This window comes from Ambystoma mexicanum, chromosome 3p (genome assembly GCF_040938575.1).
Source record: "Ambystoma mexicanum isolate Mex_15411 chromosome 3p, UKY_AmexF1_1, whole genome shotgun sequence".
NCBI lineage: Eukaryota > Metazoa > Chordata > Amphibia > Caudata > Ambystomatidae > Ambystoma > Ambystoma mexicanum.
Window position 1 is genome coordinate 900235651 of NC_090925.1, and position 17958 is coordinate 900253608.

The following is a 17958-nucleotide window of genomic DNA, read 5'->3' on the forward strand; positions in this document are numbered from 1 at the left end:
TGCTCAGTTTGAAGGTGTTGGTATGTTTAAGGTTTTTAACTTATTTTTTTTAAAGGCTCGTCTGGGATTTTCAGCAAATGCGAATGTGAATATTGGGATATGCGAGATTGCAACGTCCCCAAGTAAAGATAAATATTTGTGGTTCGAGGCAGGTTCAAAGGTATTGATTGATTGGAGAGTGGGATATCACTAAGTTTTTTACACTGAGTCAATTTAAAATAGCTATCAAAGTAAGAGCTTCTCAGATGGGGAGAGAGGCAGATTGTGAACATATATTTAAGCTGCCCTCCTTAACCCTATATGCAGACTTAGGAATACACACAACCACAAGTATTAGTTTTCAAAAGTGATCCCAAGAGTGCAGGAGTGTGAGGCTAATGGTACATCTACATTTACTCCGCCTAAATAAATGAAGAAGGTGGGCAGGGGGAAGCAATAAATGTGCCTGCAAAATGGAAGCTCGTGATGGTTTGGCTCATTTGCTGCTAAATTGTCCTTGTTTTCTTGCTCTCCTTAAACATTATTTAAGACCTTATTTCTTCTTAAACCGTACTCGGACACAGGCAGATGCCATGTGTTATATAATTAATTGCAATTATCAAGTTTTTATATATAGTTTGAATTTGTTAATGTTAAAGCTGATCTTTTATTTTGGGTTTGTACTATGTGAATTTTATGTAATTATATTAGTCTTGCATTTTGTATATTGTTAACAGAAAAATCCAATTAAATAAACCTATCTATCCATCTTCCAACCAATCTGCTAGTTAGAACCAATGAGAGAGTCAAAGGATTATGTTTAGAAATGTAAGCCTGGAGTGCACTAAAAAGATCTTAAAGCTTTGGTAAAGATGCTGCTGTGGAGATCACAATGTGAGCTTACTAGTAACTATTCTGTTGAACATTACTTACAACCGATAATTGCTTATTGCGGTTGTGGAGAATGTTATGCGTACAGAGTATTTCTTGGGGCAAAAGGAAGATTGAAAATTATAATGCACATTCTTGCCTTGAACTGCCCTGCAAATTGTGTCCCATGTTCCCTGAGATGTTATCTATATACATATTTTCAAACCACACTTAGGCATTGTCCTCTGTTTTCTTTTCATATTATTTACAGAATACCTGTTTATTTAGAAATGATTAAAAATAAACCACTACTTAGGACCTGCTTTCTAGTTATGAGGGTCTAAACGAAATTAGTACCCGGTGCAGGTTTTTTTAGTCTTACAAATGCACTGATTGGTTCGTTTGCAAGCCTTACCAGATGGTAAACCCACTTACGCTATTGCAGGACCCTCGCAACACTTGTTTTTTTTCTTTATAGGCCAACGTGGAAAGGGTGAAGGGACTGCACACTGTCCCTTCTCCCTTTTTCATGGCGGTCATTTTTTTTGTTTACTTTTTTTCAATTTACTTGAATGACCACCATGGAAATGGGAAGGGACTTTTGGCCTCATTATGAGTCCGGAGGTAGCCGTGCCGGAAAAACCGGCAGACTGCCGCCGGACCCGTAGTGAATTACCGTCTCCGGACTTGCCGGAATCACCGGGGCATTACAAACTCACATTCAGGCCATTACCGCATAAGTAGAAAGTAGAATGTTCACTATTTAAGCCTATCCTTGAACTACCCAAATATGCATAGAACTTAACAGTTCATAACAAGTTGAATCAAGGATATATTGTATTGAATCCGGATTAAGATAGATTCTTCTGTTTCTCTCTGTGTGGAGTAATCTCAAAGATTACTGCACATGGTGGATGAAGACATTATGAGCAGTGTGACAAAACGAGGGAATTTCATTCCCTTCTCCCCAAGGGCTGAGTAGAAGCGAAGCACGACCAGAGAGAGGAGCGTAAGCAGCCCACTGACAAGGTGACACCAGGAGGAGGAAGAGCCAAGGAGAGCCAAGGAGCCCGTGACTTTTGCAGGAATCCTAAGAAGCAGAAAGGAATGCTGGAAACCCAGTGTTTCCAAGGAGAGAGCAACAGAGAAGAAGTGAAGCCTTCTCCCTGTGGTGGTTTGACCACGAGGTGTTCGTGGTGGGCAGTCCGCCCATTGAACAGCGCTGACGCAACCAAGCAACAGAATCTATGAGAGACACTGCGACCGTAATCTGACGCGGTCACATAGAGGAAGAGGACCGAATGAGTGATACCGACCCCAAAGGAGGAATACGAGCATCGGAGTAGAGGAAGAGAACCAGAGCGAGCGGTGAGCCCTAAAAAGTTACCCCTTCAAACACAGAGGTAACTGGGGGAATTGGAATACCGGAAGGGCACTGGGGCATCGATACCCACGAGGAGCAAATTCGTCCCAGTGAAATTGACGAGATTTTCAAAATAATGCCAGTAAAGTTGAACTGTATTAAAGGGATCCAGAAAATAAGGACCAAACCTGAAAGAGAAGGTGTTAAGAACTGGAGACAAACACCCTGGGATGAAGGATGGGAATCTAAATTGGAACTGAAGTCAAGTGAAATAAGACAGAGAAGAAGTGACCAAACTGAGCCATGCCAGGAAAGTTGAAGGCTCACTCTGCTACAAAGGAAAGCAAACTTAAAACGGCTAGATCTACAGAGATCAGAAAGGCATATAGACCTGGGAGAAGGTTTAAGAAAGAGATTTACAAAACCTGATGTAATAACTAACCCAAGAGGGGAAAGCAAACCTAAGTAAATTTTAATAGACATACAGGACCTTGTCCACAAAGTGACAAGAGACTATCTGAGGATATCTTAGTAATGAGAACTATGAAACACAGAGACCATGTCATAAGAGAACAACCAGAAGGAAGATACATTTTCCTAATATAATTTAAGTTAGTCAAATAGTGTTAGGGCAGTTAGAGTTAGTTTTGGAGGAAGGGCATCTTCATTTCGTAATTCTGACGACTGACGAGCACCTTAAGTTATTTTGTATAGGCAGGTAAGAACACTGTTAAGGGAGCAATGTAGCTTGATCAAAGATGTTACCAAACTGCAAAAGAAGATGAAATTGGTATTCATTGATTTAAATAAAAAAAGTCAGGGAATGATTTTATAACAAAACAATTATAAAGAAAAAATATCAATTTTCTTTTTAAAATATATATGGGGTGGGTAAGGTGTTAAAACGGGTGGGGGTGGGGTTAAAAGCATAAGGAAACAAGGTGCAGGGGTGGAACCCCCCATAAAAAAAAGAAATTCAATATTTTTTCGTTATAAATGTTTCGTTAGAAAAATCATTCTTCAAATAAAATCACATAGAACTGATGAATGTGGATAAAGCATTGTCACTTTACTGGGCGACATAAGGAATTACTTGAAATTGATCCCTAAATTTAAATTCAGGTTTTGGGTGACATCGTTTTGAGCTTTTACCAATTGGGGAAGTCCTTGCTTTATAGCAAGGCCAAAACAACATCATAAATTAAGGTAGAGTGTTCACTATTTAGGCATATCCTTGAACTACGCAAGTATGCACTGGACTTAACAGTTCAGAACAAGTTGACTCAAAGACGTATTGTATTGAAGTCGGAGTAAGACAGGCTCTTCTGTGGCTCTCCGTGTGGAGTAATCTCAACGCTTCCTGCACAAGGAGGATGTTACACATTATTAGCAGGCATCTTCCCACTAGGATTCTTTGTCCATGCCACATCCAGAAAATGATGGCTGTCAACCGCTGTTCATTGTTCTTTACCAGAACAAGGGCCATTCGGAGGTCAAATAGGAAAAAGGTAAGAACACTGTTACGGGAGCTATTTAGCTTGAACGAAAAAGATACCGAACTGCAAAAGAAGATGAATGTGGACATAAGGAATTGCTTGAAGTGGATCCCTGAATTTAAATGTATGTTTTGGGTGAACCCAACCTCGTTTTGAGCTTGTACCAATATGGGTGAAGTCCTTGCTTTATGGGAAGGCAAAAACTAACATCATAAATGTATGCTCCTTTTGCTCAAATGTAGAGGAAGCTATTTTAAACTTGATCTTTTGTCCAAGTATGCAAATATTCTCCGTCCCAGGCTGCTGCCGCTTCTAAGAAACTGTGGATTTACCCTATGCCTCCTTGCTATTCCATGCCTAAAATGAATCCCTGGCCCTGTAAGAATGGATAAGAGGCTGCACTTTTGCACTTTCACTCAGTATACTACACCACGCTGTTGTACTTTAAAATTCCAAAGGAAACGTAATCTAGTTAAAGTGTTACTATTTGAATTGATCATGTATCATGGCATTAAAGAATGTGTAGATATTAGTGTTGTTAAGTCATTGTTATTTTAACTTTCTATTTTTATATTTCATAGTATCTTTATTTAATCTTTTTTATGTAAAGTTTCAGGGAGATGTTTTCTGACTGACTTTCTCACCTAAGAATATAGCATGGAGTAACTCATGCCTTCTGGGCTTAGGGCCATTGGACTCACATCAGGGATTGAGATGTTCAAGCGTCTAGAGATGAGATGAGATCTCCAGGAAACGTTGAACACGGCTCAACCAGGAAAGGAAATTGGAAAAACATCCAGGCACTCTACCATTGAGCTGCAGCAAAGACTGCATGTGTAGCAAATCTCTTCTGCATTCCTCTACATAATTATAAAATATGACGAATCCAGAGAATTGGATCCTTCTCTCCAAAGAGGAGCCAACCCCTTTGGGGCTAGGGTGGTGAGCCAGCCCGCTAAGCTTAACATCCCCTAGGGGACAGGGCAAGCGGGATCCCAATAGGGGTGCCACCGTCCGACTTAGAGGACAGGCCATCTCTTAACAGGGATATATGTTACACTCCCTGTCTCAGGAAGCAAATGTCTCTATCGGCAATACAGGGCTTGCACAAAATAACTCTGGCAATATTTGTGGGAAGTAGCTGGTGTGGCTTCTGAGCCTTTTCTGTTTCTAAACTTGCATGAAGCACCAAACCAATGGAGTGTTCATTCTCCTTACAGGGAGCAGCATAAAAACCAGTGAGACCGACCAAAGGGAGCAGGAGAGAGAGTCGGAAGCCTACTGAGCTGCACAGAGGAGGATCAGTCCCACTTTGAGGTGGAGCCATGAAGCAGTACCACTCAGTCGGCGTGGAGTGCAGAGGAGTGAGAAAACCTTGCAGAGCACTGCTACCTGGAAGGAGGATGGGAGCTGGAGAAGCTTGGCCTTGCCGCAGAGAAAAGACATGCAAACCGTATGAAAATTGGTCAAGCAGCACTTGCGGAAACCAATGCTTAAGTCCTGTGACAAACTGGCAGGAAGCACTGACGTGGAAGACCGAGGTGAAGCAAAACCACAGTTTCACGTCTACTGAGGGACGCTGCTACAGCAAACAAGGTATTTGGTGTGTCCAGGGAACCAGGAGGATAACGGACAGGGCTAGATATACCCCAAAACGAGGTGAGGAACCAAACAGCTCAAGAGGTGTTGAGGAACCAGATAGTCCAAGATGGGGCGAGAATCCATAAACCCAAAGAAAGTCTGACAAGGCAAACAGCCGAGGCTGAGAAACCCAAGAGGGGCTGAAAAAGCAAATACCCCAAGAGGTCTGAGAAACCGAGCAGCCCAAGAGGGGTTTGAAACCCGATACCACATGGTGGGGTGAGATTCCATTGGGGCCAGTGCGGGCCACAACCAAACCGACCCCATAGTGGGTGAGAAACTCGAGTCCTGAGGGAGGACTGGAGCCGAGCCAGAAGAGGCTCAGCTATTCAGAGACATTTACAGGAACTTTATTTCATAAAGGACTTGAACTACGTAGAGAGCCTGGAGGCCTACAGATACTCACTATCCCCTTGTACATCGAGCCGGAAGCCCTAATTAGAGTTATTGAATAGTCTTACTTAAACTGTAAATAGGGTGACAAGCCAAAAGGCATTTGCTGTTGATCAGAGTCAAACTTGGGTGAGGGCTAACAGCCTTGTCTAATCCAGAGAAAGTATAGTGGGGGCCAGAAACCAGCCAAGAGCATATCATTTGGGCAGAGGCCATGAGGATTTTTGTGTGTTAATGTTGGGTGCTTTTCATTTTTAGTGGCAAGCCAGGGATCAGGCTAGCTTAGCTTTCTAGATAGAGGACTGACTTCATTTTGTATGACATCCTGACGTACACCCATTTGAACTCTTTTCTTTCTTTCAGCGGATGGACCAGAAACTTAGGGTTACTATAGGGTTTTGGCATTAAAAAAAAAACAGTCACTTTACAAACCACAATGAGTTTTCAGTCTCCTGATTCTGATTTACCACTCAGAGAGTATGTCTTTCTCAGCTTGAGCATCGCACTATATGTACGTCCGTACTACCTTCAATGAGCATTGGTAGGAGGGTTTCACATCCTTTGTTAAACCTCATCTGATTGCCCCATATTACTCTCAATGACGTGTTGCATATTGCTCGACCCCAGGTAGTCGACAAATGCAACTGCTTGCCCCCTCCCAAAAACTATTCCCTCCACGTCTTCCCCTTTACCTGTCTGCTAATAATCTCCACTGCTTCCTACTTGTTGGGGTCCTCCCCTCTGAACCCATATTTCCTACCCCTCATTGCCCCACCTGGACTCTACAACCTACTACCATTGTGGAGCACCCCCCTCCCTATCACCCCTACCCATCCCCCCATTGTTAGGTAACCTTGCCCTATGCCCACATTACATGATTACCCCCACCATGATATGATATGATGATATGATAGGTTATTTATAACGCGCTTAATACCCAGAGGTTTCTCAGCACAGACCCAGGGATCGAACCTGTGTTGCTCCGTGTTGTCTTGCTTCCAAGGCAAGCACGTTGCCGCTGAGCTATCCTCCCGAGACATGTATACCACCATCACTACTCACCCCAACTCCTCCCCACCAAACAAGCATATCCCCACCACTGATTGCCCAACTCCACCTATCTCATCATCCTGCCCAATGTACACGCATACCTCCCACCATACATCTCCCCTACACATTATCACAACAGCCCCCCTCCTCGCCTTTTAGATTTGGGTGGCTGCCCAACAATAAGTAGTCGATCAGTTGGACCGGTCATTCTTTTGAAAGGGTCTACCAGTCCAAAATGGTAACCACTTAATTACAAGCACTTCAAGGAGTGAGCAGTTAGGGTCAAGTAAAAGACCCGGTAACGTTAAGAAATGCAGCCCTTTGTCTCTGCCAATCATTGATGTGCTAGTGTGGTTGGATGAAAGTGATTGCAATGGGAATACAAAATCTTTACAGTGCATTGCAGATTGTCAGTCATGTTGATTTGTAAATTTAAAAAAAACAAAAGCAGAAAAAAACAGAAACAAAGCAGATGAACTGTACAACAACTGAATACACCAACAAATGAAACTATATGGTTTCATTTTCATAACGCTGTGTGTCTGATTTACCCAAATTCAGATATACTGATGGTCTGGTCTGTAAATGTCATTGTATTGTGTGCCTAATATTTACCTGGTAGTATGGTGAAGGACCATGGGAAGAGGGCCCCACCGAGAGACCCGTTCTCGGTGGCCAATGGGACTGGATCCTGGATGGGTGTGGGCCCTTCCGGAGCTGTTGCACCTTCCGGGCCTGATCCGATGAAGGAAGACAGATCTGGAGATTTTAAAAAGGTGACAGTGGAGAGCCTCAAGTTACTCTACAAACTAAATGAAACAAAAACACATTGAAAAAACATTCACCAAGCCATACAATTGAATAGGAAACTTTCAAAAAAAACATTGAGCTACTGATGACTTAGAAACGACCCGAACCCATTGTGGCATTATGATGCCATGCTGAAGATAACTAAAGAGAGAATGACACTGCTCCAAGGAGAGTAGGGCCTAGAATTGAAGAACATGCTACCCAAGTACCCTTGAGCCTACATATATGGCTGCTTTGCTTCATCACCAATGTACTTTGTCTAATATTGCTCATAGAAGATGGAAGGCATAGTTTCCGCACAAATGCATGTACCAAAGCTCACAAGTGCATGTACCAAAGCTCACAAGTGCATCTGCCGAAGCTCATAAAACTGGCATATGCTCACCTGAGTCCCTGATTAATCAAGATCACTTCTGAAACAATACTTTTTGAGTTAATGTGAAGTTTTATGGTGAACAGCGAGGCAGGGGATTATTGGTGTCTTATAACTATTGCTCTGTAAGGCTCATGTACACTGTTATATCTCCACAGGTATTAACGGTTATGGATTACAGAGCGATTTCTATACACACCTAGGACAAAAAACATTGGCGTTCAAAGGTAAATTAATGAGTCTTCATTTTCGGATTTTCTTTATAATAGAGGTTAAGTGTGAACATGATGCAATACATGGATTTCTTATATCTACAGTTTTTAATTGGGCAACAAATGACACTGATGATGTAACATCAGGCAGAGACCAACTCTCTGATTGTTTTTTCACTATCCTTGCCATTTTAATGTGGATGCCTTCGATGGAGCAGGAGAGAGTGGGGAGGGGCGAGGCAGGAGGGAGTGGGGAGGGGCGAGGCACAAAGCATTAAAATGTGCTTTGTGAATTAATGTGCTATGTTAGTGTCAACCATCAGCACAGTCGACAACATCCAATTTTGAACGAATACAGGCATAAAGCCCATTAATTCAGGTCATGCCACCTGGTTCTCGTGTCTTTTTTACACCTCACCCAGAAATGTATGAAAATCACAGTCAGAGGGTCACGCATACATGGTCCTTTCTGGGCATCCCATCTTCATTTCTTGCACAAATATAAGTACACACTATTTATACCTTTTGAATACAGAGAGGTTTCTGTTGATTTGACACTTTAGTTTTGTTGCCCAGGAACATATTTCTGGATTGTAATTAGGGGTGTACCGAACTTCAGCTTCGAGTAAGTATTCGGCCGAATTCCGTGCTGAAAAAAAGCTATTCATCCCCAGCCGAATAGTTTCTTGCTATTCGGCTCTTGCCGAATACTTTGACATTCTCATTTGAATACAATGCAACATGAACTCAGAAAGGCAAATATATACTTCAGTTTGCAAAACTGAATAGAATTAGACCAGACAAATTGCTATCACACAGCTGAAAAATATCTTATATTGTAATCTGCTCTTTAGGGCATGTTTTGTTACAGATTCTTAAACAAAGAAGGTGCTCATCTTTTATACTTAGCCTGCAACAATACAGGAACATCTTTTCTTTTGGCGAATGTTTATATGCAATGTGCACTTTTTTCAGTTGGAAAAAACAAACTGAAAGAAATGTTCATAGATACTTTCAGTTCCTGTCATGTCACTTCCCATTGTGTACGGCATAGTCCCCCCTTTTCTTTTTTTAAGGACTTGTGTCCTGAGTCTAACATTATATGATATTTTGTGTATTGGCGAGAAAGAGTGGCTAGGATAGGGGTGAATAGTTGTGAGATGGAGTTCATGCATTTCAGATCTCCTCTTGACTTGTGTCCTGCATGAGCTGACCTGACCCATTTTATACATTTCCATGTGAGCTGCAAAGAAGTTTCGAAACTCGACCACATCGACTTTGCAATTGGATAGAGAATGCAATGCATCTGATTCACAAAGGTAGTCCTTTTGTATTTGTGAAGCCTCCCACTTTAACTGGCAATGAATATGCAACAATCTTCTGTACATTTGGTCCCTTCATTTTGGTTAAATCTGCTTTATTTCAGGCTTTTATAGTTTAAATAAAGATGCTACATTAATTACAATGAAGAGAAATAAAAGTATAGCATGCATTTAAAAAGGTGCTTTATTTGTTTTTTTTAATAAGTGTGTTTTTTGAAGTTTGGAACATGATTTATTAAATAAAGCAACTATTCGGCTTCATATTCGGCTTCGGCCGAATAGTTGACAAACTATTCGGTATTCGGCCGAATACTAAATATGCTATTTGGTACAGCCCTAATTGTAATAAGAATGGATAGTGACCATTTGTGGTCGAATGACATGAGTCAGTGTCTTCTCTCCTGCTATAGCGGTTTAAAATAATGTCTTACTTGTTGATGCCTCAGACCCAAGGTTGAAATATCTCATGTTACACTGCCAGTCTGATTATGCCTCCAATGCCACTCCGTGAGAACACTGAGAGCACCATGGAATGGCTGCATTTCATTTCCTCCCACAACTAAATGCTAAATAGGGTTTTCGGTCTGTTCATAGCAAATACTACTAAGTGTAACTATCGTTGGCTAATAGGGGGAGACGTTTTTACAATTGCTCCAAGTGAAATCCCCCGACTCAAAAGACTTTAACTTCAGTTGTAGCTTTGATCCTATCTTGTATCCACACTGTACTAAATACACTTTGCCCATTTCCAGGGAGGGTCACTGATCGGAACACAGCGGTAGTATTTCAAAAGGAGTGAATGCATTTACTTTGACTTAACTTCCACCATCAACGAGAAATTATTTAAACTGGGAGACTGCTCGTCACTAAGTGCTTATTCTCAGACACCTTAATGTAGTTTATTTATTTATTTAAACTTCTGTATATAAACTTCTGTAACGCGCCACATGCCCATGGGCCTCAGCGCACAGAGTTCTTTTAACAACAACATCACCCTCTGAAGCAGGAGAACCCAGGATTAAGTGCTTCAAAGTGATTTAATAACATGTTTTAGTATTAACCAATATGAGTTAGTGCTCAGATGAACAACTTACAGTAGAAAGGGTGAAGGACTGCAACTGCACTGCCAGCATTCAAACTTGTGTCCTGCAGGCTGAATAGCCACAATTGAAACAAGTACTGAAATAGCTGAACTATCTCACTTGTGTCACTTGCACTACTTCAATACATAAAGGTATGCAACGGGCTGACATTCATGGTTCCGTGGTCTAGGTAACCTAGAGAATTGGATCCAAAATGTTGCTGCTAGAAGTGAGTGGGTGAGACAATTGAATAAACAATGTGACTTAGGAATTAGGAGGATTAAAATAAAAATGTAACAAGCTATAGAAAAGCAGATCAGTAGAATTGTTAAAAAAAGAAAACACATTCGAATGATGAAGGAATTTGGACAATATGCACAAATAATGTGTGAGGAGACACATACCAGATTGGTGAGCTTTCAAAAATATATAAATCATTGTCAAAGATGCAAGGAACTACATTTCAAAAACATACATGTACAGTACACTAACCCTGGGGGGACTTGTGTTTTCCTTTTTGATGTGGGGGCACTTTTTTGCCCACAAGATCCTCTCTTTGATTTCTTGGCCAAAAACTTTCAGAACGTTTTTATGCAACGTTTTTGGGCTAAGAACAAGCAGGGAAAGTGGCCAAAGGCAGACGATTTGGATGCTACCTGTCTTAAAAATACTGGCAATCAGTTAGTGTATAGGGCTGGCTCTCACAAACCTATACTTCAAATGTATGTTTAAATGCAGATTCTTGTTAAGGCGTTTTTATGTTTAAGTGTTAATTATCAATAGCACTTCTAATATATTATGGCTTTTCTTCAGAAAATTATACAAAAGCACTGGAAGAAGTATGAACAGAAAACCATCCGAGTCAGCCAGTAGATTACATTTAAGAGGAGGGTCTAGTCTGCTGCTGTAAGTCAAGTGTTCATTCTGGTAACTAAACACCACAATGCAAAGGATGCTTGAGCAACTAAGTGATAGTAAAACAAGAATTTCTCAAGGATGCTTTGGAGCATGCTTCGACTACCAGAGGGGCTTGCACATGACAACAATATCGGACACCACGTAACTCAGTGACCATGCCGAGAAAAAGATCTTCAGAAAACACTGACCCATTCGATGGCAAATATGGGGGATGGGGGATCAGGATTTATTCCAAAAGATTCTTCCTTTCTCATCAATGATATTAGCTGCAGGTTAATGCCACTCCCCTGCAGGGCTGAAAGGTCTACAGAGGACACTTGATAACCAGTTCAGGGAAGTGCAGGAAAAGGCATTCTCTCTTCTGCAGTAGTCTAAATGAATTACCTGGAAACATTGTGTAGAACTTAGGTGGGCTGTACATTAATCGGAGACGAACTGACCACAAACTGATCGGCATATATTTTCAGGGCACCATTTTCAAATCTCAGTGACCCGAGAAGATTTCCAGGTCACTTTGATGTGGCAACATCCTGTGTGGTTTAATGATAGCCCCAAATGTACATGAACTGCAAGGCCATGTAGGCCAGTCATGGAAAAGGCAAATTGTGAGCTGATATACAAAAAGGCAGCCTTTCATTTTCAGCTGCCACATTAAAAATGCAGTGTGGAAATGAAGACGCTGATTCAAAAAGACCTTGCATGTGATTGGCCAATCCCATAAAAATGAAAGGATGATTCTACATGGAAATTGGCATTTGCCAACACAGACTGCAATGTTTAAAAGTGTGTATATTTCTCAGCTGGAAATAAAGACGTGGGCCTGATTACAGGTCAGCCGGTCCGGAAAGAGCGGTGGTGGTAAATCCGCCACCACCGTTCTTTCCGGACCGGCTGATTAAGAGTCCTGAAGGCGGGAGGTGTCATTTCCGCCAGGTCTGACCTGGCGGGTTTAACACCACCCGCTTGCAGGCGGACATGGAAACACCGGCACCATTACAGCATGGTGCCGGTGTTTCCACTTCCCCATTCTCATGGAGTCCTATAGGACTCCATGGGAATGGGAATTAACAGAATTCTGCCTCTGGAATTACTGGGTCACCGGGGTTGTAATGCCCCGGTGATTCCGCAATCACGGAGGCGGAATGGTAATACGAGTCCAGCGGTAACCTGCGGAATTCCCGGCACGGTTACTGCCAGACTCGTAATGAGGCCCATGGAGAAAAATGTTCCCTTGCCAAAGACATGGTATTGGCCCTCTTGAACGACAGGGAATGTTACTCCATCCTCCGTAAAGATTCGACAAAAGATTTGAGTCAGGAAATCTCAGAAGTGGTAAGCTATGCACTAGAAAGGGATTGGCCATCTCCAAAAGAAGCAGAGTTTCTTACTTCTCTGGGAGGTAGAACTCCATGCTTCTACGCCTTACCAGAGATCCATAAGGACCCACATAGCCCACCAGGCAGACCAATAGTTTCAGGATGTGGGTCAGTCCTGGATCCTTTATGTAAGTTTATAGATACTTTCCTACAAACACTCAGTATGAAAACCAACACATATCTGAAGGATACTACCCATACAATCACTATCTTTGAGGAGATGCTATTTGATCCATTGACCCAGATTCTAGTCACTATGGATATCATGTCTCTTTACTCGAACATTTCACAAGAAGCAGCAATTGAATGCATCCACGAGTGGCTCACCAGGGACCCACTACAAGATCGGGTTCCAAGCAACTTTATTCTGGAACTTATGACGATAGCTCTAAGAAAAGATTTCTTCACATTCGACAGACAAAAGTACCTTCAGACAAAAGGGACAGCGATGGGGGCAGCATTTGAATCAACTATTATTATTTTGGGAATGGCTGAACTCGTGTAATCATGATATACAGTTCACCATTGAGCACAGCACGACACAGGTCCCCTTCCTGGATTTGACCATCAGGCACTTAATGGCAGACTTACATGTGATCTTCACCGCAAGTTGACAGACAGGAATACGTTACTACACCATACTAGTAACCACCCTACTCATATGAAACAAAGTATCCGCAGGAATTGTGCCCTAAGGGAAGACTTCACAAAACATGCAGCACTCCTGACCAGCAGACTACAAAACAGGGGCTACCCCAAAAAATTATTGGATCAGTCAGCAAAAAGAGCCCTCCACGCAAATAGAGAATTGCTCCTACAACCACTAAATAGAAAAAACAACATCAGTGAAGACAGTCTAACCTGTGTGGTCACACAGAGCAGAGACAGCACATATTAAGAAAATCATTAAGAAGTACTGGCATATTGCCAGACTTAATCTACCAGAAGATCCCACGCCTAGGTTTGAATACAAAAGAGCGAAGAACATTAAAGAATATTTGGTTCATTCTCTCTTCCAAGCAGACTCATCATACACGCGACAAAGAACTCTACGCCCATTACAAGGGCATCACCCATGTGGGAACTGCGTGGCGTGCCAGTTCACCAGAAAAATGAAAACTTTTACGTTTGGCCAAAGGGAATGGATCCTCAGAGATTTCACTAACTGCAAAAGTTCCAAAGTCATCTACTGTATTGAATGCCCATGAGGGTTAAGATATGTAGGACAGACCACAAGAGCTATTAATTTAAGAATATCGGAACATAGATCTAAGATTCGGTGTAAGACCTTGACAGCACCTTTAGTGACACATTACTTAGAAGCCAGACACTCCCCAAATGATTTCACCTGGTGGGTACTGGAAAAAGTAAAAGTGGGGCAGACCTCCAACATAGTCTACTACATAAGGAGTCCAGATGGATTCACCATCTGGACACTTATCACCAGGGTCTAAACGAAATCTTTCAACCTGTGACACATTGATCACACTATTCATGGACCTGAACTGCACCACCCTGCGACTCCAATCGCACAGCTAGGTTTAGCTCGGTCTTTGATATTTCCTTTATGATGTCTTAGCTATTCACCATGAAAAGCAAGACTTGGTGCTATCAATTTAGGATACACCCAAGCAATGTACCCAGTATGATGTCTTAGCTATTTACTATGCAAAATAAGACCAGCTGTCTTCGATCTGGCACACGCCTAAGCAATATATGCAGACATTTGTCTGCTTACATTGATATTTCCTCTATGATGTCTTAGCTATTCACCATGCAAAGCAAGATCAGTTTCTATCAATTTAGGATACGTCCTAGCAATGTACCCAGTAAGACGTCTTAGCTATTCACTATGCAAAATAAGACCAGTTGTCTTCGATCCGGGACATGCCAAAGCAATGTATGTAGACAGTTGCCTTGACGCTCAACAACAACGGAGCACCACTCTACCCCGTGCAGTGTTCCAATTTCACGCCATTGCACCGAGGAAGGACAGGATCCCCCAGCGTCACTCCAACTACAATTGCTTTCATGTTTACAAGTCACTAATTCATATGTGCACGAAGCGGCCTTTATGGGACTCACGAACGCGACAGGTACACACCATAGCAAACAGGATGAGCCGCTATGTTACCTAGAGACTTCCATACTAAGAGACACCATTGGATGCCGTGACAACCAACAACAACAGAGCGTCACAGCCTTCAGAGACTCTTTGCTTACGGGTCACGTGAACCAATGGAGGCAGGAACCCGAAGCGTCATTCACATGACAACCATTTTTACTATGTAACACTCGGCCGCGTTCGCACTAATGCTCCCAGTCCTGGACGCAAAGCACACAGAAGCCACAGCTCAGCAGCTCCTCTGCCTATTACCTTGAGGTAAACCTGCAAATTTCTCAGCACGGAACTAAGCGCTGGAATTAGTTCTGCCACGGCATATGTAGACATTTTGTAGCATACACCTTAACTTTATGGGGAGCCAACGCTTGCCACCACATACGAATTCACAACCTTATAGCGAACTAGCAATAATTTTTTGATCATTGCAACTGTAACTGAAATGTTAGCATGCTCTGCACACCGTTTCCTGTCCCTGTGGATAGTTTTACCTGAAAAATATTTTCTCTGTTCATCTTTTCAGGAACAGAGCCCAACAGAGATAATATGTCTCTGACCTAAAATCCTCTAACAGACAACTTTTGTACCTGAATCCACAGGTAATTACCCATATTAAATTCTACAATAGGGGCCACCATGAGTATAGCATTTGACAGTTTTGCCACATTTGTATATACTCATTAAGTTATGCATTTGATCACCCTTTGCAGATGTGGTTGAACGCTCCTTCTACTCATTAAACTAGGAAGAGATGTTTTCTTAAGTATACCAGTTAAATCCTGCACTTCTATTGGGAAGGACACTTTGTTTTTGCATACACTGGAGCTTGGAGGCTGCCAAGTGATTCACAGCACTGCGAGTCACTCAGGACTCTTGCTGCTCGTAGCTTTGTTCCCTGGAGGGGGCGGAGCCTGTTGGAGCCCATGTGAAGCATCACGTGACCGGAACTGTCTTCAAAACGCACCCGCGTTCAGGCGAGCGGTGCATTCTATTGTGAAGGACACTTTGTTTTTGCATACACCGGAGCTTTGGATGCTGCCAAGTGATTCACAGCACTGCGAGTCACTCAGGACTCTTGCTGCTCGTAGCTTTGTTCCCTGGAGGGGGCGGAGCCTGTTGGAGCCCATGTGAAGCATCACGTGACCGGAACTGTCTTCAAAACGCACCCGCGTTCAGGCGAGCGGTGCGTTCTTTTGTGAAGGACACTTTGTTTTTGCATACACCGGAGCTTTGGAGGCTGCCAAGTGATTCACAGCACTGCGAGTCACTCAGGACTCTTGCTGCTCATAGCTTTGTTCCCTGGAGGGGGCGGAGCCTGTTGGAGCCCATGTGAAGCATCACGTGACCGGAACTGTCTTCAAAACGCACCCGCGTTCAGGCGAGCGGTGCGTTCTTTTGTGAAGGACACTTTGTTTTTGCATACACCGGAGCTTTGGAGGCTGCCAAGTGATTCACAGCACTGCGAGTCACTCAGGACTCTTGCTGCTCATAGCTTTGTTCCCTGGAGGGGGCAGAGCCTGTTGGAGCCCACGTGAAGCATCACGTGACGGGAACTGTCTTCAAAACGCACCCGCGTTCAGGCGAGCGGTGCATTCTATTGTGAAGGACACTTTGTTTTTTCATACACCGGAGCTTTGGAGGCTGCCAAGTGATTCACAGCACTGCGAGTCACTCAGGACTCTTGCTGCTCGTAGCTTTGTACCCTGGAGGGGGCGGAGCCTGTTGGAGCCCACGTGAAGCATCACGTGACCGGAACTCTCTTCAAAACGCACCCGCGTTCAGGCGAGCGGTGCGTTCTATTGTGAAGGACACTTTGTTTTTGCATACACCGGAGCTTTGGAGGCTGCCAAGTGATTCACAGCACTGCGAGTCACTCGGGACTCTTGCTGCTCGTAGCTTTTTTCCCTGGAGGGGGTGGAGCCTGTGGGAGCCCACGTGAAGCATCATGTGACTGGAACTGTCTTCAAAACGCACCCGCGTTCACCCTCGCGGCGTTGAGCTCGGCGGGGGTAGAGGGCGCCGGCTGTTGTGCGGCTGTTTGGCGCGTTAATCCTACTGGGGGAGACTGCGGAGAAATCATCTCTTTGATCCATTCTGAGTGCCCACATATTTCGTGCGGTGTGCACTGGTCATTCGGTGTACCCAGGTGGAGTCTTGCACGTAACAGCCTGAGTTCCTCCACGGCCAGCATCGCTGCACCCTATTGCAATGACTGCTCAATCAGGCCAGGGGGGCCCACAAACCAGGAGAAAAAATATCCAACAACGACGGATGCAGAATCCGTGGACAGCTTTGAAGGCAGACGCGGCCTTGGACACTTTAAAGGTAAGCACTGTTATACGAAAACGTGCGTCTAAAGTGCCAGCAGAAATTGTCGAACTAATAGGGAAGAGCCAATCAGTGTTAGCTTCTGTGTCCCTTTCCGAACTTTCTGTGACTCCTCCTCAACATGCTAAATCCTCCAACGCACCAGCCACAAACACATCGTGCCCATTAGGAAGCACAGTGGTGGCGGAGCCGGAAACAAATAACAGTTGCTTGTCAACAGAAAATATCAGGTCTCCTGCTACTTCACCAACCTCTAGCCTTACCAACCCTACTGCTTCTGTTCTAACTCCCGTACAGCCCAAGTTACCACTACACATTGCAGGAAATCAGACAGCTGATAGAGGAGACCATATCACGTTCGATTCCACCCCTGACGGGGTAGCGGTGGAAACGCGGTCTGAGTCGGAGTTCGGATCTGGTGAGGCCGAAGCAAACGCTTTACCCGAAGTAGGTGCCTTGTCAGACAAGGCCGCCCTACATACCAACAATCTTTCACAAAGGCCCCTACTAACTCTTGACAACTTACTTCCAATTGGACTAAATTTGTCACAAACATTTTCATTTAATCACACATCTCAAATCACACCGAATAAAATTACCTCAGAAACAGCTGACACATTTTT

The 17958-nt window shown here is 43.3% G+C and overlaps 1 protein-coding gene across 4 annotated transcripts in view; it reads right to left on the reverse strand.

The window, feature by feature from the left end:
- Positions 1–17958, reverse strand: part of TOX2 (TOX high mobility group box family member 2) — a 1178640-nt gene that overhangs the window by 660589 nt on the left and 500093 nt on the right. For 2 of the 4 annotated variants that reach the window (XM_069652135.1, XM_069652137.1), the window contains exon 3: positions 7408–7551. The exons of the other annotated variants lie outside the window; for them this stretch is intronic. In XM_069652135.1, coding sequence (XP_069508236.1) covers positions 7408–7551 — 144 coding nt within the window. The remainder of the gene's footprint in view (positions 1–7407; positions 7552–17958) is intronic. 4 annotated transcript variants of the gene reach the window in all.